The sequence below is a fragment of the Vombatus ursinus genome, unplaced genomic scaffold (genome assembly GCF_900497805.2).
Source record: "Vombatus ursinus unplaced genomic scaffold, bare-nosed wombat genome assembly UNPS02010193.1, whole genome shotgun sequence".
In the NCBI taxonomy this organism is placed as follows: Eukaryota; Metazoa; Chordata; class Mammalia; order Diprotodontia; family Vombatidae; genus Vombatus; species Vombatus ursinus.
Genome location: NW_020949971.1, coordinates 8,811,817 through 8,836,058, shown reverse-complemented (window position 1 = coordinate 8,836,058; position 24,242 = coordinate 8,811,817). Strand labels below are relative to the sequence as shown.

The 24,242-nt window shown below is 42.2% G+C and overlaps 1 protein-coding gene across 7 annotated transcripts in view; it reads right to left on the bottom strand.

The window, feature by feature from the left end:
• KIAA1109 (KIAA1109 ortholog) overlaps nucleotides 1–24,242 on the bottom strand; it is a 197,807-nt gene that overhangs the window by 91,860 nt on the left and 81,705 nt on the right. For all 7 annotated transcript variants that reach the window (XM_027853674.1, XM_027853679.1, XM_027853680.1 and 4 more), the window contains 13 exons: nucleotides 22,145–22,409; nucleotides 21,009–21,846; nucleotides 19,953–20,023; nucleotides 19,070–19,243; nucleotides 17,648–17,768; nucleotides 14,347–14,493; nucleotides 13,751–13,875; nucleotides 13,112–13,311; nucleotides 8,348–8,545; nucleotides 7,217–7,428; nucleotides 4,658–4,809; nucleotides 917–1,067; nucleotides 567–719 (listed from right to left, as the gene is read on the bottom strand). In XM_027853674.1, the coding sequence (XP_027709475.1) occupies nucleotides 567–719; nucleotides 917–1,067; nucleotides 4,658–4,809; nucleotides 7,217–7,428; nucleotides 8,348–8,545; nucleotides 13,112–13,311; nucleotides 13,751–13,875; nucleotides 14,347–14,493; nucleotides 17,648–17,768; nucleotides 19,070–19,243; nucleotides 19,953–20,023; nucleotides 21,009–21,846; nucleotides 22,145–22,409 (2,807 nt within the window). The remainder of the gene's footprint in view (nucleotides 1–566; nucleotides 720–916; nucleotides 1,068–4,657; nucleotides 4,810–7,216; nucleotides 7,429–8,347; nucleotides 8,546–13,111; nucleotides 13,312–13,750; nucleotides 13,876–14,346; nucleotides 14,494–17,647; nucleotides 17,769–19,069; nucleotides 19,244–19,952; nucleotides 20,024–21,008; nucleotides 21,847–22,144; nucleotides 22,410–24,242) is intronic.

The following is a 24,242-nucleotide window of genomic DNA, read 5'->3' as shown; positions in this document are numbered from 1 at the left end:
TTTGAAGACAGGAAACACAAAACTTACCTCACAGTGATACCCTAAATCTACTGAATCTTTTCCAGTCCTTTTTATTCTACCTCTATTCACATTTGTCTCTCATCACCTTTTTCTCTGTCATCCCTGCTTTCTTTTTCTATTCCAGCTCCCCTGAATTGGACAGAATGTGGAAATGAAGTATCTTTTAAACTAATAGTTACATTCATTAAAGAAAATTCTGGGGGGGCAGCTAGGTGGCGCAGTGCATAGAGCACCGGCCCTGAAGTCAGTAGGACCTGAGTTCAAATCCGGCCTCTGACCAAACACTTGACCCTCACTAGCTGTGTGACCCTGGGCAAGTCACTTAACTTCAATTGCCTAAAAACAAACAAACAAACAAAAAAAGAAAAAGAAAATTCTGCATGCATAATTTTGAAACTTAAATTTAAACTATAAAATTCAAAGCCAAATCTAAGTTGAATGTTGGTCTTTGGGATTTCATTTTTTTTTTCCCCGTGGGTCAGAGGCCCTCAAGAGGATTAAGGTTTCCGCAGGTTGAAAGCTAGTTCTTGGTTTTAGTAACTCACCATTGTAGCATCATCAATGATGGAATAATTTGCCTGGTGGAGGTAGTGGTGTAAGATATTGCAAAGTAAACACGAAGGGTTTTCTTGGAGAAAACGAGCAAGCTTAGTAAGTCTGTTGTATTTGCTTCTTAGAGGAAAGTGCATACTTTTATTCTGAAACAAAGAGCAAATATTAGAAAATGGCATATGGATACAACCAAAGATCCCCCTCCACGTAAGAATTTGCTGGTAATTAAATATTATGTGGGCTAATACAGTACTGGTAAAACGTAAGTGAAATGCAGTGACTCAAATAATATGGGCTTTACGTTTTTCCTTGTTAAAAAAAAATACCAATAGCATGTACGTACCTCCAAGGCTTCTGTCATTATACATCCCATCACAGCACAAATTCTTAAGGTTCCTTCAGTCTCTAATTTGTTTAAAGATGATTTGAGTTGGTCAATGGGGACAAGCCACGCACCCACAGCAGGAGTAGCAGTGCTCAGAAGGTTCAGCTGCCTAGTCACAAGAAACATCAGTCATCATCAGCGTCCATTTATATTTCAATGACGCGTCCTCATCCATTGAAGGAGGCCTTCCATTCACCCAATCTAAAATGGACGCACGTGATGCTCCCGAGTCAGCTGACCTACCACATGGCTTACAAAGTATCTTAACGGACATCTTCTTCGTAAGGCAAATGTGAAAATATCACCACGTTGGGAACATCAAGACAAAAACAAAGAGTATAATATGTGGAAATCTGAGAAATGAAAGAGTGGCTCATTCTCTTCCCACAGGAGGAAGGCTTCAAGGTAGAGTGAATAAGGTACTGGGTTGGAGTAAGAAAGACCTGGGTCCAAGTCTCACTTCAAAGAGCTACGAGTTAATGTGACCTTGACCAAATTATGTAACTTCTCTGGGCCTCAGTTTCCCTGTGTGTAAAATGAGAAGACTGAACTTGGTGACTTCTAAGATCTCTTGTAGTTCTAAATCTATGATCCTACGAGGATGCAGCAGCCAGATTGAGCTTTGAGGAACAGGAGGATTCAGAGTAAAGTGGAGACGAGGGGCCACACTGCAGGTACGTAGAGTATCCTCTGCAAACACGTGAAGGATACAGGTGGAATGTCTGCTGGGAAAGGGTACATTGGGCAGTCCAAACTGGTGAGCTCAGAGAGCGGATGAAGGGGAGCAGTGAGAAATAAGATCAGAAAGGTAGGTTGTAGGCAGACTGTGGTCAGGTCAACGCCTTCTAAAAATTAGCTTGGTAGGAGTGGGTAGGATGGAGTGGATGGAAGAAAGGAAGCAGGAGAGCCAATCAGGGGGCTGTTACAGTAGACCGGGAGGGATGATGAGAGCTTGACCTTGGTTGGCAGCCTTGTGGGTGGAAAGAAAGGATATGGATTCAAGAGATGTTTTAAAGGTAGAATTAATAGGGGCAGCTAGGTGTCACAGTGGAGACAGCACCAGCCCTGAAGTCAGGACGACCTCAAATCTGGCCTCAGACCAAACACTTGACACTTACCAGCTGTGTGACCCTGGACAAGTCACTTAACCCCAATTGCCTTTAAAAGAAAAAAAAGGTAGCATTAAGAGATTTGGCAACTGAAAGGACATTGGAAGGTAAGGAAAAGGGTAGATGGATACACTGGACGATGAGCGGTGCCCTCAACAATAACTGAGAAGTATGGAAGGGGGGGAAGATAAGGTGCTCCATTTAGGACAAAGTGAATCTGAGGTGCGCAGGGGACCTCCAAGTAGAGCTGTCTCAGAGGCGGCTAAGTTGTAGATGCTGAAACAGAGACGAAAAGAGAGCTCGGGGCTGGATAGACAGATTTGGGAGCTATCTGTATAGAGATAATATTTGAACCCATAGGAGATGGTAAAATCACTGAGGGAGCGATTACAAGAAAGCTAAAAGAAGGCCTATAACCCATAAGCAGACAGACTCATCCAGACAGAAGAAAAACAACAAGAGTAGAAAAAACAATTAGGCCAGCACATTCAAAAAGCAACACTGAAGTTTCACTTCCCACCCTGCAAATGGGCAAAGATGACCAAAGATGGGAACTGCTGAGGCTGGAGGGCAGGCAGGCCCCGGTGGAGCTCTTCATCAGTGCAGCCATTACGGAAAGTGCTGGGAACTGTCCCTGACAAGAAGGAAGCCCCAGTGTACTTTAGTAAAATACACACAGAAGCACTGTTTGTGACAGGAAAGAATGAGAAACAGACCCATTCTGGTGCATGAATGCAACGGGGTGTTACTGTGCTGTAAGGAATGATGACTGTGCAGAATGCAGAGAAGCCAAAGGTAACGAAGCAAGCGGGATGAGCACAACAGAGTCCACAATGACGACGACAACACAAATGGAAGACGAGCTCAAAGACAGCGCTCTCATTCCGCTTCCTCACAGCGGGCGAGGGCCAGTCTGCTCGGCATCTGCCTCCACGTGCATATGCTGGTCTTCACCACTCTGCTGTGAGCTGCCTGAGGACGGCATCTGTTTCAATTTTGTCTTTGTATTCCCAGCCCCCAGCACCATACCTGGCACAGAATAGGAGCTTAATCAACGCTAGCTGACTGATATACATTCAGGCAAACAGAACATGTTTACAATGTTTAAAAAATGCAGAGAGTCCATTACTTAAAAACAACTGATAAAAGCTAAATGTATATATAATTAAACAAATCTCCAGGCATTAATGGCAAAGGTGATTTTTACATGATGTTTAAAAAACCACACTCCTCTTGTTTCATGACCTCATTTTCACCAGAGAGACGGAATTTTAAAGGCAATAATTTTGGACAATCACATGTGTTTCACTTAGTGTAATCTATGGAACACGAATTCAACTTTTTAAAGCACCTAAACGTCTACGAAAAAAGTGTAGCAATACAGATGTTAATGAAGCTCTCAAAGTACCTTTCACAATAAGTCCAAAATTCTTAAGCTCCACATAAATAGAATTGGAATCATTAATTCACTAACCCTCAACACTTCAGTCAAGAAGGGAGTTTCATATTCATTTTATAGATGGACAAACTGAGATCCAATGGTTAAAAAACCTAGTTGCAGGTGATCCTAGGAACCTTGGTGCCTTTTCTGCCACGAAAATTCTCTCTCTTAGACTCACAGCTGAGCATATGTCAAGGCTGCTTGATGTCTGTATAGGCATTCAAATGATGCAGATTAGAACCTTTCCCATGCTTTAGGACAGTGGTCTCCAAATGGTTTCAACCATGCATTCCAATCAGTAACAATTGTGGGGAATGCACTACCAAAACATGTCTTTTTATTTATAAGTTATATGTGTTCACTATTGAACTACTGTATAGTGTGCACATTAAAATACAAAAACAGATATTAAACATGATGAGATGGAAGATAAAAATCATGTTTTCAAATTTTTTTATTTTATGAGTGGCACAGAAATATTTTTGCTCAATAAAAGCTAAAAATAATTTTACAAATTTCCTACAATAAGGGAGTTGGGTTAGATGTTCCGTGAGGTTTTTTCCTAAATCTAAGACTTCAGGAGTCTTTGATAAGATAACCCCTTGTCCCGCAGTAGACCCTGACTGCTTAAATTTAGACCAACTGAGGGAACCAGTGTCAATTCGTATATTAAATATTAAAAAAGCTCCATTTCTTTCTTATTTTTTCATAAAAACAGCACAGACACAAGCTCCAACACTTTCTTCCCATACTTCAGTAGACAGCGGTCTCTCTGGTAGAGACCAATAACTTAGTGGATGGTCTTTGAGACTTGCGGTGGTAAAAAAACAAAACAAAACAAAATATTCCATTCTTCTGTGGCCAACTGGACAATCAGCCTTCTTGACCTTTGCTAAGCTAATCTCTGAAGAGTCAGTTTGTCCCTGGGTCCGTGGCCTGAAGGCTTTCACCCTGGGTAGGACCTGTCTGGACCTGACCTCGGCTGGCACACACTGCCTTCCGAAATCCAAGGTCACCTCCACATCACGAGGAGGTGCCCAGATTATCACAGGAACATACATTTCAAGAAATACGTAAAATTGAAGAAGTATTCTACAAAGTATGAAACAGGACTCAAACATCCAAATGCATGTATTTTTGTAGCCTCACCTAGAAAAGGTGTGTGCAGGTGATCTCACGTTGGTTGGAGCAGCAAAACTAAACCAAATTTCTTTGATAGTCAACTTCATGCTGCAGGAATCGGGAGGGGGAGGCATTAGAGGGAGATCTTTTTTCAAATCATCTGATTCAACTCCTTCATCCTACCACACACACAAAAAGACACAAACCAATAGACATTAATTACTGCTAAAATTCTGTAGGCCTCTGTGCAGCTAAATGGTGCAATGAATAGAGCACCAGACCTGGATTCAGGAAGACTTGAGTTCAAATCTGGCCTTAGACATTTGACACTTACTAGCTGTGTGACCCTGGGCAAATCACTTCACCCCACTGCCTTGGGGCAGAAAAATTCTGTAGGTCTGTGATAAATCCTAAGACAATCACCCAGTCTCTCCTCTGCCCTCAGCTAGCCTGGGCATTATTTTTATGCCTATTTTACCAATGAGTCAGTTGAAGCCCAGGGAAGGCAAAGGACTCCCACATCACACAGGAAGGAAGTGGTGGCATGAGGACCAAAACATGGGTCTCCCTACCTCCCAGCAAAGCATTCTTTCTTAACTGTGCCAATAAAACATTATCTATAAGCAAGACTTCTCAAAGTCCTAATTTGTGGCTCAGAGTTCCAGAGCCTCCAACAGGGATACTTTGTTGATTCAGGTATTTAAATTCTCCAGAACACAGAAGCAGAAGAGACGCTTTCTTCCACGCATGAGCCTGCAAGAGCTGTTCTCTCTAATAACCGCCTGATTCTGAAGAAAGAGGCTGCCAGAGAGGTGAAGTCATTTACCCAAGGTCACACGCAGCATTGCAGAACAGAGCAGAGAACCCAGATACACAAGTCAATGAATAGAAGAGGGCTGAAAAACCTATTTCTCAAAAACATTATAAAATGAAATAACGGAATTGTTTACCCAAATATTTTTAAATCATTTCTAAGATTGGAAGAAAAAGGAGAACATCTAGAATATTTTTTTTAATCAATCAAATAGATGAAACCACTGCAACAATGAGGGATATACTGAATCCGTGTGTGTGTGTGTGTGTGTGTATGTGTGTGTACACTCTTAAATTATGCCAAAGGTAACACAACTTTGGATGGACTTAGAAGGGGACATGGAGAAATTGTACTTGTTGTTTGTTCATTTACTAATAAATGCTTCTTCAAAAGTAGATGCCCAGGGGCAGCTGGGTGGCGCAGTGGATAGAGCACCGGCCCTGAAGTCAGGAGGACCTGAGTTCAAATCCGACCTCAGACCAAACACTTGACACTTACTAGCTGTGTGGCCCTGGGCAAGTCACTTAACCCCGACTGCCCCCCACACAAAAAAAAAATATTATTAAAAAAAAAAAAGTAGATGCCCATCAATTGAGGAGTGACTAAATAAACTGTGATACATAAATAAATGTAACTAAATATTATTGGGCTATAAAAAGAAATAAATATGACTACAGAAGAGCATAGAAAGAGTTACACAATTCACAAAATGAACTGTGTAATACACAAATACAATCATGTAAGTGATAACAACAAAATAATTGAAACTGAAAGCTGTCCAATAATGATGACCAAGCTTGGTCACAGGGAAGAGAAAGAAGACGTCTCTTCCCTCCCTCCTTTTTTGTACAGATCTGGGATGGTGGGCATTGAACAGAATACACAAATCAGAATTTCTAAAATGTTGGTTTTCCTGAATTTTATTTTTTCCCCTCCTTTTCCATTCTTTGTTATAAGCAATAGTTCTCTAGGGTCAAGGAAGACTATGGTGGGAACTATAGATAATATAAAAACAGGATATCAGGGGCAGCTAGGTGGCACAGTGGATAGAGCACCAGCCCTGGAGGAAGGAGGACCTGAGTTCAAATCTGACCTCAGACACTTGACACTAGCTGTGTGTCATTTAACCCCAATTGCCTCAAAAAACAAAACAAAACAAACAAAAAAAAAACCCAAAGGATATCAATAAAAATTTAAAATCAGAATTGTCTTAAAAGGTCTATATTTTTAAAAAATGGTTAAGGATTAATCTGATTGTTTGGTTTTACTTTGTTAAACTGTTTACCATGACATGTTAAAGGTTGCACTTAACAGCTCTATTCCTTATTTTGCATATGCTTATTTGTTTTTGTGGATTCAATGTTAGTAACAAAAAATTTTAGTTCTTTGCAGGAAAAAAAAGATGTATGACCTAAAAGACTGCCTTACTCAAAGCTCATTAGCTAAAATTTGACCAAGAACAGATTTAGTACCTAAATGACATAATTTGAGACTAGTCTTCATGAAATCTAAATCCCACAAAAGCCTTTTATTCTAGTATTAAAAATGAAGCTTGATTTTTCTTAGTTTCTCATCTTAATTCCTTTGTTCAACAACAGAGTGCTTACTGCAATTAAGATGTGAGAAATTCAAAGACTGAAAAGATAAAGTCTATCACCCATTACGTAGACAAATGAATATTTTTCAAAAAACACTGACATCAACAATTTAATTAGATATAATAAACTTTTAAAGCAAGAAAATGTGCTCCAGAAATCTGCTGAGTCACCAACCTGCTCATCTGAAATAGAATTTCCATTTATGTCTGAGGAAGGGCTTATTCGGTCACAAGGAAGATTATCATCAGATACGTCTGTATTATAACCACTGCCAGTTGGGGAATCAGAAGAATTATTGGATGTCAGCAGTCCGCCCCTCTCTGTGGCATTAGATTTACCCATAATTCCAATAGTATTGTATAAAATAGCACCAGACTGTCTTCCTCCTATAAAGACAGATGTTCACTTATGAAACCAGGATCAGAAAAATGTTTGAATGTTATTCTCTTAAGTATCTGTATAAATTCCTGAATAAAGGGAATTTTTTTTTTACCATTTTCTCTACCAAAAAGACATGTTTACATAAAAAATCTGTAGGAGTTGCTATCTGAAGAAATCAGAGCTTATATTCTTAATAGTATTCTATAACTAAAACTGAAAGCTTCATGCAGATTAAACTTTGCTCTTTTTGAACACACACACACACACACACACACACAGACACACAGAGACACACAGACACACAATGCCCACAAGCCCCCACACAACCCCTCTATGTCCTGTAGTCTTCATGCCTTCTCACTGGGCATCTCCCAGACTGAAACACATGTGCCAAACCCTGCCTGCAATACAATAAAACTGTATTTAGAAAACTAAAAACCATTTTTGGCTGTAAAAAGCAAGTGGCAGCTGGATCTGGCCCTTGGGCTGCAGTTCAACAACTCCTGCTAGGAAGGTCTTTGTTGTTTCCCCCGACAGAATGCAAGCTCCCCTGACGGAATCAATTTTTGTCTTTGTACCCCACACCCTCTACCTCTTTTATTCTTCCTTGTTTCCCTAAAATCTCAGCTCAAACTCCACTTTCCCCGTGAAGAGCCTCTCCTGGTCCCTGCTCCCCACGCCCACTTGCCTCCCCAACCCAACAAACAGAACCGTGTAAGTGCCTGGGGGATATCAACCACTTCATTTTTGACTTTGTCTCCCCAGTGCCTGGTACGCCGACACACAGTAGGTGCTTCATAAAGGTTTGGCTGCTGACCGTTCTCCAGGTATCACCTTCAGGAGAGCAGTGATACATCTACTCCAAACAGCTTCTTGAATTTCGTTGTAAAAATCCCCAGCACCACCTCCCCACGTGAGGCTCACCTTTTATGGTCAGGTTTTCCAGGCCGCACTCAAACATGATCCAGCCCCACTTTTCTTGGCTAGGGCCGACCCGAGCGACATCTGGAATGGCTTGATGATCAGTTTCATCCACAAAAGTAAATTCATCCAACTCTTCAAGAGTAAATAAAACCTTTGACTTCTCAAAAGGGATAGCAGTAATGGCACAGGTCCCATTATCTATTTCCAAAAGAAAGTAGATGACATCTTTCTGTCACTGGTGCTTTAAGCTATTATGAACAATTTTAACTGCGGACAGACTGAAATTATAAAAAAAGATAATACATATTTCACTGGTATAGAACCTTTGTAAATTCTCAATTACTCTTTAGGTGATATATATCTTTTGTTTACTTTTTTTTTTTAAAGAGGAAAATCTGAGAAATAGGATATAACTCTTCAAAGACAATTTGACTGAATTCAGCTCTGGAAAGAAGACTACCCTAACAATCTAGAATAAAAACTGATGGGGGAAAAAACCGAAGATGGTTGTAATTTTAGCTTGGGAGATATCCACCATGAACATTCCATTTACTCATCACCATGTAGACAAAACAAAGCAAAACAAAATCCGTTTACCACTCAGTCTCCCTACTTGTGAAAAAAGAAAAAAAAATATGCTTAGACTAAACCAGAAAACTACCACATAGTAAACTGACGTACATAAATAAAGATCCCCTCAGAAAGTTATCTGCATCTAAGTATCCTTTAGATAAGTAGAGTTCTGTCTTGGTTATGGTGTGAAAGATTTTTTAAGGTAATTCAGAGGCACAGGTCATTTAGAATTAAAAAAAAAAATCAGCAGCAACACTTTCCATGGTACCCAAAAGCAAATAAGAAGAAAAAACTACATGCTACAGATCCCACACAAAGAACAGAGACCACTACCAAAGACAAAACACATCATTTGGATTGCATCAAATTGAAATAACTTCTGCATGAACAAAATCAATGTATCTAGAATAAGAAGTAGATGCCTATCAGCTGGGGAAAGACTAAATCAGTTATGATACATGAAGGCAATGGAATCTTACTGTACTGTAAGAAATACTGATGATGAAGAGAGAAGCATGGAAACACTCATATGCACTGATGGAGTGAAGTCAGCAGAGACAGAAAAACAACATAAACCATGACTACAGCAACAGAAATGGAAAAAAACCTAGCACAAAACAAACAGAAGGGAATATTGTAAAATTATAAAGATCAAGCATGGCCCCAAAGAAAGAGGAGAAGGATCCTCTCCACCCCCCCTCCCCCATCTCTTTTGTAGAGGTGGGTGGGAGAGCCACAGTTGTGAATAATGAATCTATTTTCAGATTTTTTTTTTGATGTGTTGATTTGTACAGCAGGAAATTCAAGTGACATAAAAACAAAAGATAGCAATAAAACTGTTTTTAAAAAGGATGTTCTGAGAGGAGTTCTGGGTAAGATGGTGATGTAAAAGGTTGTAGAGAAAGCCTGATCCTCCACATCAATCCCAGTCAACATCTAAAAAAGGGCCCCAGAAAGATTAATGATAAAGGATACAAAAGAAAAACAGAAATAAATCCTTCCGTCCAGGTCAAAACTGTACAAAAAGATGGCCAGAACTAACCAGGAGGAAAAGAAACCATCAGGTAGATGGGCCAGAAGCTGGGGGAATCAGAGAGGTGTCCCACTTGGACAGCCAGTGAAAACTCTGGTAAAGGGGCTGTGAGCCAGCTGAGGCAAGGAGAGGAGTCCCAAGAGAGAAGCCCCGGAGAACTCCTCCAAATGGACCAGAGGACAGCCAGGCGACTTAAGCGTGAAATGTAAAGACTCGCACCTTCCCAAGGCGCCTGCAGCTGAAGATTCAGGAAAGGGCTCCTGAGTTTGAGCTAAATATTCAAGCAAGCAAAAGATGCCAAGGGAAAGAAATGGGGAGAGACCGACCATTCTAGGCATGGGGGGACAGTCAGTGTACAGGCAGGGACAGAGATGGACTGCTATGTGTAAGGGACAGCAAGCACACCAATATGATGAGACTGCAGAGGGTGTGGAGGGGATCAATGCAGGAAGAGAACAGAAAGAAAGGGAAGGATCAGGTAAGGAAGTTTCAAATTGGCAGCTACAAAGGGTCAGCCCAGATACATCTGTATTCTAAAGCAAAACTGCTTAGTTATTTTATGAGTTCAGTCTTGCTGGTGCACACAGACCCAGGCCAAAAGATCAGTCTTGGAAGAACCAACAGCTGGTTTCCCTGCAGAGACTCCAGCTGACTGGGAACACGAGAACTGTCTCCCACGGTTTGGACCCTTCAAAGAACCGAACTCCACGGGAGGGGCAAACACCTCTGGGTCCCTGTTTCACATCTTGCTTGATGATTTTGGTAAGAGAGTCACTAAAAAGGTCTCTCTGTAACCACTGAGGACTCATGAATGAACTCAACACATGCACGAGAGATTTTCCTCTATTAAATCAAATGCTTTTCACAGTTTACCAACAATGAGCACCACGGGATCTCATGTCCTTTTCAGTTCTACACTGTCCTCAGCTCCTGAATGACTTGCCTCTGGCCTTGTCACTGCTTTTCTCTGGCCTAACCTCAGCCTTGGAGGACCGCCATCACCTGCTTTCCTCCTCTCTCCCTCAGGAACTGTTGAATGAAGCTGGAGGAAAGCCCTTTTACCCTCATGTTACCTGGGTAAAATATAAATCCATGTCATCTAACCTCACCCATGCTCTCACTGCAAAAAGGATGCCCTTTAATTCCTCCCTAAGATAGCTGCTATTTTACTCCCTACAAAACCTATTGTGAATATTCTCGCCCTTCCTAAAAACCCTATCCTTCCTCCTCCCTCTCTCTTAGCTGAGTTCTTACCTCCGAAGTTTTGGATAAAACTCGGGCCATTCTTTGTCTCAAGCCCCTTTTCAACATTTCCCACATCGTCCTCCCTTGCTGAAGTCTCTGACCAAGAGACAACCCTTCTTGTCAAGGCTAAGCCCTTTACCGGGATATCTGATCACATCATACCCTATCTTCTACAGTGGCCTCATCCTCCATCGTCCCCCTACCCTCAAGTTTCCAGCTTCTCCTCTACCACCTCTAAACACACCCAAATCCACCCCTTCATTTGAAACCTACAATTCACTCAATCACTTGTCCGATATCACTGTCCTTCCTTTACAAGCTTGTATTTTACATATTTAAAAACATTACTCTGAGAAGGGATACATAAGCTTTACTAGGTTGCCAAAGGGTCCATGACCCCCCAAAAAGGTTAAGAAATTCTGCCCTGTATTCTCTCTTAGTAACTTCATCAGTGTTCAAGGGTTTTAACTGTCAACTCCACATATCTAGCCTCTGTTTTAGTCCTAGTTCACCAATTACCTGTTAGACATTTCAAACTGGGTATCATGGAGACATATGAAATCTAACATATCAAAAATTGCACTCATTTGCTTACCCCCTAAGGTCTATCTCTTTCCAAACCTCCTGATTTCTGTCAAAGGCAGCATCACGCTCTCATCGCCTTGCATTTGTAAACTTGGCATCAACCTCAACTCCTCATTCCCCATCACACCACACATCCAATCAGATGCCAAATCCTCTTGTTTCTGCTTTCACAAACATCTTTCCCATGTGGCCCCTTCTCTCCACTCCCACCTTGGTCCAGGCCCTCGTCCCCTCTCGACTGGATCAGTGTAACAGCTTAACTGTTCTCCCCACCTGTGGGGGGTGACTCCCCAGTCACCAGAGCAGTCCACAGAGCTGCACGTCACCAAAACAATTTTCCGTGAGTATAGATCTGACCACGTCACTCCCCTCTTCACCTGAGTCCAGTGGTTTCCTATGGCCTCCAGGATCAGATATAAACTCCTTTGTTTGGCTTTTAAAGCCCTGCACCACCTGGCTCCAACCTGACTTTCCAACATACCTGGATACTCCTCCCCCTCCACATTCTACCATCAGTCCTTGCTCCATAGAGAAGATAGTAACAACACTAAGGTCACTCATACAGTGCTTGGAGTTTTATCGTTAGCATTCACTGTACATACATATTCACACTTCATTTTCAGAAAAACTCTGGAAATCAAGCTGCGTAAGTATTGCTCTCTGTTTTACAGAAGAGGAAACTGGGGTTCAGAGCCAAGGTCAGCATCTTACTCTTAAATCCTCTGCTATTTCTGGGTATCAGGCCACCTCCCGAAGGAGGGAAGACTCCTTTAAAAACCCTCGGACGCATTTAACTTCCTGGGAACAACCACCAGCAGCTTCTCCTGTGGCTACTTCTACGCTTCGTCTCTGTCTCCAACATGTTCAGCGTGAGGGAACAGAAAACACAAATGGTCAACGTCATGCTCCTGCCCGGTCCAGAGAGGGAGGGGGAGCGCTTAACATCCAGAGATATTCAGGAGGTAAGCAAAGCAAGTGTTGTTTCTGGTCCTTCTGTCTGAATCTCGTTGGCATATGAGCAACATGCAGTTAACCGTTATTAACACAGGACTCTTTGCTGTGAGCTGACTCAAGTAGTCACATTGTACAGGGGAAACAAAATCACTTCTGCCTTCTGACCAAACCTGTGATTCCATTCAGACCAGGGACACCCAAATGGGACATTCTGTCTCCTGAGGCCAATCAGTCCCTGACCTGTAACTTACATTCTTAGAGAGCAGTCCGGCATCCCAAAAGGTTCTGGGCCTGGTCCAGGGCTGCAGAGCCACAGGGGTCAGGGAACACCTTTTCTGAAGACAAAGAAAAACGATGCGGTGCTATAATCCCACCTGTCGTATCAAGGCCCCGAAGCTGTCCATGCACTCTATGGACGTTGAGCTTGGCGGCAATTTCTTTGCCTTTTTCCGCTCCAGCGTTCGATCGCAGGGAGCCAGAAGACTGAGGCTGCATCTTGCTGGCTTGGACATATCTTTCCCAGTTTGACGTCCTGCCAGGTTCTGTACTGCTTGGTGTCTCTTCAACCACACCTCTTACCAAGAGAAGGAAAAGCAGTTTTACTGTAAATGTATGAGTCATTCAATTATTACTATTCCTAATGCTGAAGGGGACAGTTCTATATTATATGAAAACTAAGGTTGATTCTGACAATTTCTAAATTTAAAAAAAAAAGGCTTCTATTATGAATATAACTAACCAATTTTTATGTTTTGTTCATAAAGAAAATGGACTTCTGGCTCCTTGCTCTGACAACTAATTTACTCTTACATGCTATCAGGGGTGGGACCATACTTGAGGACCTAGAGAGTCACATGTGGCCTCAGGGCAGTTATTGTGAAACATGAATTTCATTTTCCAGGGATATGAGAGAGATCACCAATTCTTTTTAATTTTTTTTAAAGGTTCACTTTATCAAATTAAATTGCAGGATGAAAATAGCATTCTTGTTTAAGAAACAACATTCTTTATACCTATTCATACGAACTTGTGTAGCAATTCTATCAAAACACAATGCCACAAGGGAAACATGAGTCACACTTCTCCCAGAAGCTGTAGGTGATTCTTCCACTGATGCTTGCAATAAACACAAGTTCACCTAAAACACAAAGGGTCCCAAAGAAATGTCACTAACACCAGCTGAATTAACTAAAGTAAAATTAAAGTAGTATTACAATTTTTGAAAACTTTTGACAAAAACCCAACATTTATCCTTGAACTTCAAAGTGTGTAAGATTAAAAAGATTATCTCAGATTAATAAAGTTTGTGTGTCTGATGTAGTGCTAAATGACAAGTATGAAAAATTTCAAAAGTAAATAATCATATGATCCAACTAAAAACGTCAGAGGCCTTGACTGAAGCATCTGTCTAGACACTATCATAATAATGCCATAGTCATTTTAGTCTGTTTTTACATTCCCGTTGTGTCTTTAATGACTTGTGTAAAATTTTGTTTTAAGTAAAAGAAATCAAATCATCCATCAACTGCAACAATTCAGAAAGTCAAGTGGATAAAATACTAAAATTCCTCTTCAGAACAATCTCTCCCAAATGCCACCGAATGATTACCTTGGGTACGCTAACATTGGCCTGAAGACCTTTGATGGTTACGTTATCTTGCTTGGGCACAAGATTTGTCTGTGCTTGTCCTTGGTTTGCACGTCCTGTGGGTGGGTGCTCAGTTTTTGTTCCTCTGATATCCTGCTTGGAGGACAACTGAAAAGAAGGAATTGGTGATGACTCTTCTACCAATATTCACACTGTTAACAGTTTTCAGCTGTAATCAACAACGCTTCTTTTTAAGCATGTCGCAAGGTCACTTTAGCTCGACACCCAAGCAACTCAGTTCCCGAGCTCAGAATCTCTGGTCTAGCTGGTGCCCCAGATCTGGAGCCTTAACACTCAAGTTCAGTTTGTCAGATGGGAAACTAGTCAAGTGATCTGAAGAGCAAGGAACTCGATGGTTATGTAACTGCCATGTACAAGGAGGGCAGATGGATGGATGGATGGATACACAAACAACTTTTAGGATAACAATTATACTATCTCTAGGAAAATGGACTTAACTCTGCAGAAGGGCCAAGAGTCCTCCTAGTAATTCACTTTATAAAGCACATGAAACAAAATATTTGGTACATTCTAGCATTTAATGGGCATCTAGAGGCACAGTGCATAGAACGCCGGGCCTGGAGTCAAGAAGCCACGAGTTCAAATTCACTCTCAGACACTTACAGGCTGTGCGACTCTGGGCAAGTCACTTAACCCTGTTTGCCTCAATTTCCTCATTGTAAAATGAGCTAGAGGAAAAAAAAATGGCAAATTTCTCTAGTATCTTTGCCAAAAAAACCCCAAATAGAGTCATGAAAAATCTGACATGACTGAAAAACAGCAAGCATTTAATAAACACTCTGTAATTGAACCTCTCACTGAAATTATTGCATATCCCCATGTACTTGCAATGATTAAGACATGGTGTAAGATTCCACAGATGATTCACCCAAAGTGCTGGAGGCCTTCTTCCCAATGATCCACTTGCTACCTCTCACTCATTTTTCTATCATAAGTTTTTATGATCAAAGGTCAAAACAATAATAATGATGACGATAATTAAGAACAACAATGGCTAACATTTATATAGTACTTTAAGATTTGTAAAGTGCTTTACATGTGTTAATTCACTCGTGTCCTTCAAAAAGCCCTGTAAGGTAGATGCTATTATAATCCCTCTTTTACAGAAACTGAGACTCAGAAACTGTGATTTCATTGGTATAGGAATTCTACTAATGGCTGATCCACCAACGTAGATCCAGACCAGTCTATAATACACAGATATGGAGAGTCCCAGAGAAGTTAAGAGACTTGCCCCGGGTTACACAAATGAATGAAAGGTCTCTTGAAGGAGGTGATACTTGAGCTCTGTGAAAAGGAGGCAAGGGGTTGGTTCTGAGACAAAAGCAGGGAAAGCATTCTAGGTATGAGGGACAGTTCTGCACTCTAGTTAGGAATAAGGACAGGAACTGGATCTGTGGTTCACTGATGTGGGGGACTTTCAGTCAATCGACCTGCATTTAGGTACCTACTATGTACCAGGCAACGTGCTAAACGCAAGATAAGGAAACTTTCTATCAATGGAGGCCAGCGCCTTCTCTGAAACTTCTAATCTTAGGGAATTGCCTACAGTACTAGGGACAGAGACAGGTCCTTTGGGCTCCCAAACCAGCTTGTGCTCCCACTCACTGGTGCCACTCCCATGGCTCTGCACCTTGCCTCTCAAGCAAAGCATCACTCTATATTTATTGTACAAAAACAAAGGCCACAGAAAGTTACAGTGTTGTGACTGCAAACACACTGCTAACCAACAGTCCCACTCCTCTCTAAGGTCACAAAACTCTGATCCATCAGGCCAACCCCTTCTCCCATAATCAGGACATCCATTTCTAGAACTTATTCAGCGCTCTATAATTCCCACTGTCTGGGTTAGGGATATTGTGGTCTAGATTAAGTGACTTGGCCTCCTTAGAAAGACAGTGGGCACCACATGAAGCTGGGCCGCTCACCCACCATGACTGTCCCTAGAAGTCAATGCCTCCAGGATCCCGTCCACTCTGAATCTATCATTCTATGATCTGGAGATAAGAAAACAGGAACTGTTCTGAAAGCATCTTAAGTTGATTCCAGTTAAAGGAAACCTCTGCCCTCCCTCTCAGTTCCCCAGTATAACATCACTATTAACCAAGGTTCTCCCTCCCACTAGATTAAGAAATGCTAGAAATTAACCTGAGATCTAGAATAAGGATCTCTACAGAAACTCTAGTGTCTAACTTCAATTTTATATTAAGAATCACATGGCTAGAAGCACTAAATAAATCATAAATTTTGCTCTAAAAGATAATAAGCTGAACTATTTAATGTCAGATTCAAGTAATTAAACCCCTACCCCAACTCCACCAAACCTGACTTATCACAAAAATTAAGGCATATATTAATTGATTCTAAAAGTAAGGACTTGTGATTTTTTTTTTTAAATAAAAGAGGGCTAGATAAGAACAGAGGGCCATTCTCAGAAGTCCATGGTTTCGATGAACAACTTGGAATTATAAACGTATTTTAAAAATAGAATTAAACTAAAGTTTCATGTTTGTAAATATACTTGGTTGCCTCTATCAGTCCTCAATACCAATTATGCATGTCTTATTTTATGTGGAATAGAAGGCAAAACAATTTTTTTTGTAGGGGAGGGGGTAAAGCAATTTGGGGTTAAGTGACTTGCCCAGGGTCACACAGCTAGTAAGTGTCAAATGTCTGAGGCCAGATTGAACCCAGTTCCTCCTGACTCCAAGGCCAGAGCTCTGTCCACTATACCACCTAGCTGTCCCGTAAAACAATTTTATTATCAAATAATAGGAAAGTTCCACAAACTCCAGATTAAATAATATCACATCAATACTACTGTTTGAATATATTACAGTTCCCGTAACTGGAATATACTTCTTCAAACCAAATCCCTGGTCAAGCAGCACGGGCCTCCTTGCCATTCTTGTCCCCCTGCCTCGTCCCTAGCTATCCCCCAGGTCTCCAAAGCTCTCCCTCCTTGCCTTCCTGGCTTCCTTCAAGGCCCAGCTATAATCTCACCATCTTCAGTAAGCCTTTCCTGATCTCCCTTACAGCCTTCCTTCTGTCATTATCTCCTATTTACATCTTGTCTGTGCATAGGTGTTTTCCTGCTGTCCTCCCCATTAGACCGTAAGGTCCTTGAGGGCAGGCACTGCCTTTCACCTTTCCTTGTGTCCCCCATGCTCAGCACAGGGCTTGGGACACAGCAGACGCTTAGTCTATGTTCGTTGACTGACTGGGAGAGAGACAATCTTACGTTTTCAGAGAAGGTCGTCTTGCTATTCTGTACGGCTTCTCTCAGGACCTTTGAATGAAGATGGTCCACAATTGAAGCCGGGTGCCGGGTACTCGCCCAGTGAACCATTGCTTCGATGTATCTGTGGGAAGGAAAACAAACACGTGTAGCAAGAAAGAGGCCCACGTGATCTGAGCAAGCGACGCCAACGCGAGTCAGAACCGTGAAGAGAACGTGTGCAACAACCGACGCGCTGTGACTCAGGTAACTGGACAGGCTCTCCTTCCCACAAGAACTCAAGGGGAAGTCGTCATCTCCCCACGTGGATTATTCAGACAATCCCCTCGTCTATTCCCCTCCTAATTCTCACTATTATACACGGAAGCCTTCAAAGTGACCTTCTGTTAGAGCGAGCTGACTCCAGCCCTTGGGTAGCTCCTCTCTGCTGAACTCTGTTAGTGTGAATAATTTGTCACACAGTTTTACGGTGTGATTTAATTATAAGCCGTCATCATTTTCTTATCTATTCCCCCCCAGTAAGACTGTACATGCTCTGAGGAGAAAGGTCAGGCATAACTGTCTTCCTCACCACTTGTGTGCAGCACAAGAATGACTAATACACCATGATACACCAGGAAAAAAAGTAGATCGACAATTCTAGACTCACTGGCTTAGGAATATGCAAGTTACATTTTGCAATTTCATTTTTGAAAGTCTGGGGAAACTAAATAAGTACAGTAATCCCTCCCACACTGCAGGGGTTTGGGGCATGGTGTCCCCTCAACCTGGAAAATCCTTGCAAAAATTTTTGGCCCTCCCTTCATATCAGAAAAGAAGTCTAATTATCATGGTATTAAAAGATAAAATATGTTGATATTATATAACGCTATATATATGTATGTATGTATTTTATGCATATCTGAGTTTCTATTATGCATATCTGAGTTTCTAAACTTTTTCTGCGTCATCTGCTGGCCTTCCTGTGTCATCTGTGGCTTCCGCAAGACTCCTGAAAATTCCCATTTAATTTCTTGTGCTTACCCGTGATGTATCGAAACCGAGATGGGGAAAGTCATGCTGTGGAAGGGATGACCAATTGCTAACCTGAACCTCTCCCCACCCTTCCTTCCATCCTTTATCTGGATTTCTCCCTGGCTCTCGTCAAGTTTTGCTTTGCATCTTCCTTATCTGTGTCTATGTTAGAGCTGTTTTAGTCCTTGGTAAAGTCTTTGAGGGCAAGAATGGAGCTTGTTTTCTGCACTGCAGCCTCAGCTCCTGACACAATCCCTCGTACACAGAAGATTTTGGTAAATATCTGTGGAATCTCAATTTCCTTTGCACACTACGATTCTGTTATTTAGGTCATTCAAAGAGGTGATCATAAACATTCATTTACAGGAGCATCATTTCATCATTGAAGAGACATGCTTTAAAAGAAAATACCTGTCTAAAGCTTCAGCTACCAGGGGGGTCAGAACGACGTCCACAGTCCCCTTCACTTCTGCGATGGCCGTCGTCCTGGTCTGAGACACCGGCTGATCCAAGGCCCACTCTTCTGTTAACGTTTCATCATCCGTGGTATCCGTGACTTTCTTTTCCAAGGGGGTGTATGGAGTACTGTGCAAGTCAAACCAAGTAAGGATTTAACTTTTTTAGGATTCTGAAATAGGATCTAGAGTCATTTAGAGAGCAATATATTTTTGTAAGAGCAACGTTTTACTGATTCTAAAAAACTACAGAAAGACACCCTATGTAAGTACACAAACCTATGAGTCTAAAATTCACTTAAATGAGGTACCTCAAGCAATTAAGCAGATATTATAACGACCTGATGCTTTTCATGAACAGGTTGTGTCATTAAAAGGCTACAAAGTCAATCACAGATGGTTGGCAAATTAGGCATGAAGAATAAGAAGCAAAACTAGATTAGATAGGAGTCCTTCCAAAATGCCATTAACATCTTATTTTATTGCTATCAGATACCAAATTCACAGTGCCAAATTGTCCTACATAAAACTTTCTATCAAATCATCAATCATCAAGTAAGATGATGTGTGCAAAACACTTTGCAAACCTTAAAGAACCATTTAATTGTTAACTAACACTATTGGCTCACAATATATATAATAAAAATTCTGTTATTAATGCTTTTAGCTCTGGTTGAAGAAATACTGTAAATAAAAGAGGCTGGTGATTCCAACACTGCTGCTTCAGCATCTTCCTGTGCTCCTATTTAATTAGGTAAATACAACTTAATTCAGCAAAACAAATTTTATGGATAAAACCAAGTTTAATGTTAAAGGGAGGCTAGACCATTTTTACTCACTTTGAAGTTGTCCCAGTGAGCTGCATGCCTCTATCTAGTAAAGAATTAGCTGTAAGGCCTTGTTTGATGACCTAGAACGGTACAAAACAGTCCTTAAAAACTTATCACGAAATACTTCTTGAAGTCTCTATGTCTTTATGTCTGTTCTCTATGATTCCTGTAAATGGAGGAAAATATGCTGTAAAAGGAGAAGACTAGACCGTCTTGCCTCTGAGGTTCCCTGCAGCTACAGAAAAATGATCCTAAGGAAGAGTCTTGCTAGTCGATCACATAAAGATGACACGTGTTCTAAACAGATGCCTTAAATTGTTTTTCTCTGGCAAATGCATCTTTTTTCACACTTGATTCTTCGGTTAACAATAAAAGCTCTTCGCGTTATCTTAAAACAGAATGCTACGGTACAAAGTGTGCCGGGCTGGGAGCAGAGGAGAGCTCGGATCGGAAGGTGCACGGCCGCCGTGGAAACGCTCACTGTCACAGCTGGTCTTGCGAGGCCCCTGCTGCTTCCTGTGTGTCACAGGGGCAAGTCGCTGAACCTAACTGCCGCTCCATTTCCTCACTACCACTGGCCAGACTAAATGACAGGGAAAGTCACTGAGCTCGAAAACCGACACACAGGGAAACAGTGAAATACACTGGGTTGAGAACTGGCCAAGGATGCAAGACCACCTCAGGCTCAAGGGGCCTGGGTGACTCGGGACAAGCCATTTAATTTCACTGTCTCCCCTCACCCCCGACCCCCCGGGGGGCTGTTGTTGCCGAGTCATTTCAGCAGCTGCGTCTGATTCTTTGTGACCCTGTCTGTGGTTTTCTTGGCAAAGATACAGGCGTGGTGTGCCCCCTTCTCTCCTCTGACGCTGCCCCCACCCTGGTGAGTATCACTGTCTCAAAAAGACATTTATCCTAACATCTCTCACTTCTCCCCAATTGTATGTTAAGTTGTATTTTTGTCTACAAAGGTTCTGATATTCAGACATTGAATAAAAAAATCAAGCTGCTGCCACCCTCCTCCCCAACTCCTAACCCCGCCCCCCACATGTCTATACCACGGCATACCTTGAAAGTTGGGACAGAGAGATGCTCAAAAGAGGAGGAGCTTTCTTCACTGGTTGGCGTATCCAGATCCAACGGTCTGTGCAATGAGGATTTGGAGGTTCTTTTGTTTGTGGGGTGCTTAACTAACCAATTAATCACCTGGAATTGAGTAAGGTAGGTCTGATAACAACTCATGACAGGCTGCTGAGAAGTGATCTGCTCCCTCTCGGTGGTCTTCTCACCTTCTGTCATGTACAGGTGTTCTCCAAGCTCGTCATCACCTCCCAGGGCTGAGACAAAAGAAGCCTGAGAAGGATGAGTTTTGATCGGCAGAGTGTGTGTGTCCTGAATGCTTTCTCCATGGCCTGAAAGCGGGCCCTCAACACTGTGGTAGATGGAACCCCGGCTATAGTCAATTTGCTGTGTCTGTTTTTTCTTTTTTTTTCGCCCAGGATAAGTTCCTGGGCCTTCATCGCTGCTTATTGGTTCAAATTCTTCAGCTGCAGAAAAATAGGCTTCACTCTCAGCCACTGACATGCTGGAATCCATCGAGCGGTACTGATGGAAGGAATTCGAGTCTGCTGATGGCGTGTACGGGAAGGAGCCAAAGCTCCTCCTTTGTTTGGGGGAATCCAGGACGTTCTCGTCACTTCGGGAGACGTCGCTGCTGAACTGAACTCCAACCGTCGCGGGCTGCTTGTCGCCGTAGAAAGCTGCGGTCAGGCTCTTGGTGCTTCCCAGCCGGGCAGAACACACAGACGCCTGTCGCTTTAAGGGGGACCTGAGGGGAGACTGAACTCCGGACTTATCCTGAGTATTTGGAGACACAGGACTATTTCCTGAACCTTCTGCAGGAACACTAAAACAAAAAACGAAACTGTTATTACAACTACAGCGCTCACACTACACAATCCACATGTGGCTTTAAGAAGCTTTTGCTGATTTTCTATCATCCATTTCTCAAATAAAGAAAATGCCCTCATGTGAAAGGGCTTTTACAAGACAGAAGGCTATTTCTCGGGTAAAACCTCCTCTAACTTGGATGACAGCTACATTTTTGTAGACGTGTTTACACCTTCAGCGCTTTGGTGAGCTACAAAAGGAACCCGTTATTCCACAGTTTTTGAACAAAAGCCCACCTCCCTCAGAACCCTCACCTTCCTTGGCCTTGGCCGTCTTCTCTTTTGGAAGCAAGCAAGGCGTCCTTCTGAACCATGGGCTCTTCCGCACCAGAAGAAGGACTCTCTTTGTCCCCGGCTAACAAGGGCTGTGCTGCACTGGAACTGCTGTTCTCCTCGGAGGAAGAAGATGAGCTGTGGGAACGCAGGGGCACTTGCAGGCTCAGGGAGGGAGCTTTCCTCTCCACCTCTATCCCTACTGACTTGCTGTCCCAATCTTTCCTTTTTGGGCCATTTATTTTACCTAAACATAAAAAGATTAATATTTTAAGAGGACTATTATTAATAATTTTAATACCCTAAAAGTCAAGCTACGTAGTCTTGGTTTCTCCCCTTCACAAATACTTGTTGACTGACTGCCCCCACCAGTGTTAGAAAAAGGACAATGGGGACTAGGTGGTTTTTGGACAAGCGTGGAGAGCTACAGAACCATCAGTCAGAAAACTTCATCCTTGTGAAATGTGGAAACTGGAGGGAGGCTGGAAGAGGCAGAGAGCGGAATCTTTCACAAAAGGAAACCAAACTATCTATTGTGTACGTGACAGCTGTAGGAATCCATTTTTTCCTAACTCACATTTTATTATTATTTGATAATGATGATGATGATGGCTAACATGCAGACAGTGCTTACTGTGTGCCCAGCACTGTGCTAAAAACTTAATAAATATTATCTCATTTGATCCTCACAACAGCTCTGGGAGGAAGGTGCTATTGTTTATCTCCATTTTACAGAGGAGGAAACTGAGGCAGGCAGTGGTTAAGTAACTTGGCCAGGGTCACATTGCTAGTAAGGGTCTGAGGCTGAATTTGAACTCAGATTTTCCTGACTCCAGGGCTCTATCCACTCTGCCATCTAGCTGCTCCTGGAGATTAAAATGTAAGTGAAAGCAGTCAACACAAATGCATATGTTAATACTGAGACTTCAATTTAAAGACAGGCATAAGGGATGACAGTAATGTGTTGGAAAAATATTCTTTGAGATTAAGAAATGAAAAACACCCAAGGACCGTTCATTACAATACTCGGATGCTCCACCTCTTCCTATCATGACTAGTTCCTTGAAGAAAAGTCAGACGGTGTTACGTATAATGAGCAGTAAACAATATGATAAAAAGTGAAAATGACGACATTTTACCAGACAGAAAATGACTGCTTACTGATCTGGGAGTTCTTTATTTCCTTGGCATGAGACTCAATTAAGCCAGGCCATACTTACGTAAGTCGATAAATATGTCAAGATGACCTCCCTTTTATATTTGTATTCTCAGTACCTAGTACAGTGCCTCACACACAGCTGGTGCTTAATAAATGCTTGCTGACTATGATTGCTAAGAGTATTTACAGAGCAAACTGAAAGAAAGATTAACAGAAAGAAAAGGATGCATCGGCTCTAAATGGAGCTAGTCTATTTGAATGCTTTCCATTTCCATCCCTACCTGAGGAAGTGGAAACAGCAATTCAAAGGCCAAGGAGCGGCCACAGACCCAGCATTTACTAGAATGGAGGAGAGCAACCAGATAAAGGGGCTGACTGATGCAAGAAACAATTAAAAGGGCCATCAAGAGCCTGCTCGGGCATTTAGTTTTCATTTGCATAAACCCTTCACGAGAATGACCACACACACAGCCAGAGACTTCCTGAACAATATCTGAGCAGGGAGCAGCAAGGTGGTCACCAGAGACTGTCTGCAGCCGGGCCCATCTGCACAGGCACACAATCAAGTGAGAACACGAGCTCCCACTGTGCAAAAGCACGTAGACAAGTCAGCCGGCATTCATTAAGCACTCACTATGTGTCTGGGATACAGAAGGCATTAATGTGATCTGACTGACTGTGTGAGTCCCGGGGATACAAAGGAAGATCCAAACAGTAATGCATTGCCCTCCAGATGCGCCCACTCTACTGGGGCAGAGAGCATGCTGACAATGATATATGCAGGATAAACTGGAGACAGTCTCATGGGAAGGCACCAGCCGCTGAGTGGAGGATAGACGAGAGTGGGGGCAGACCTGAAGCCCGGAGAGCCCTTGCAACAGTCTGGGTGTGGGCCCTGCACAAGGGTGGCAGTGGTGGCAC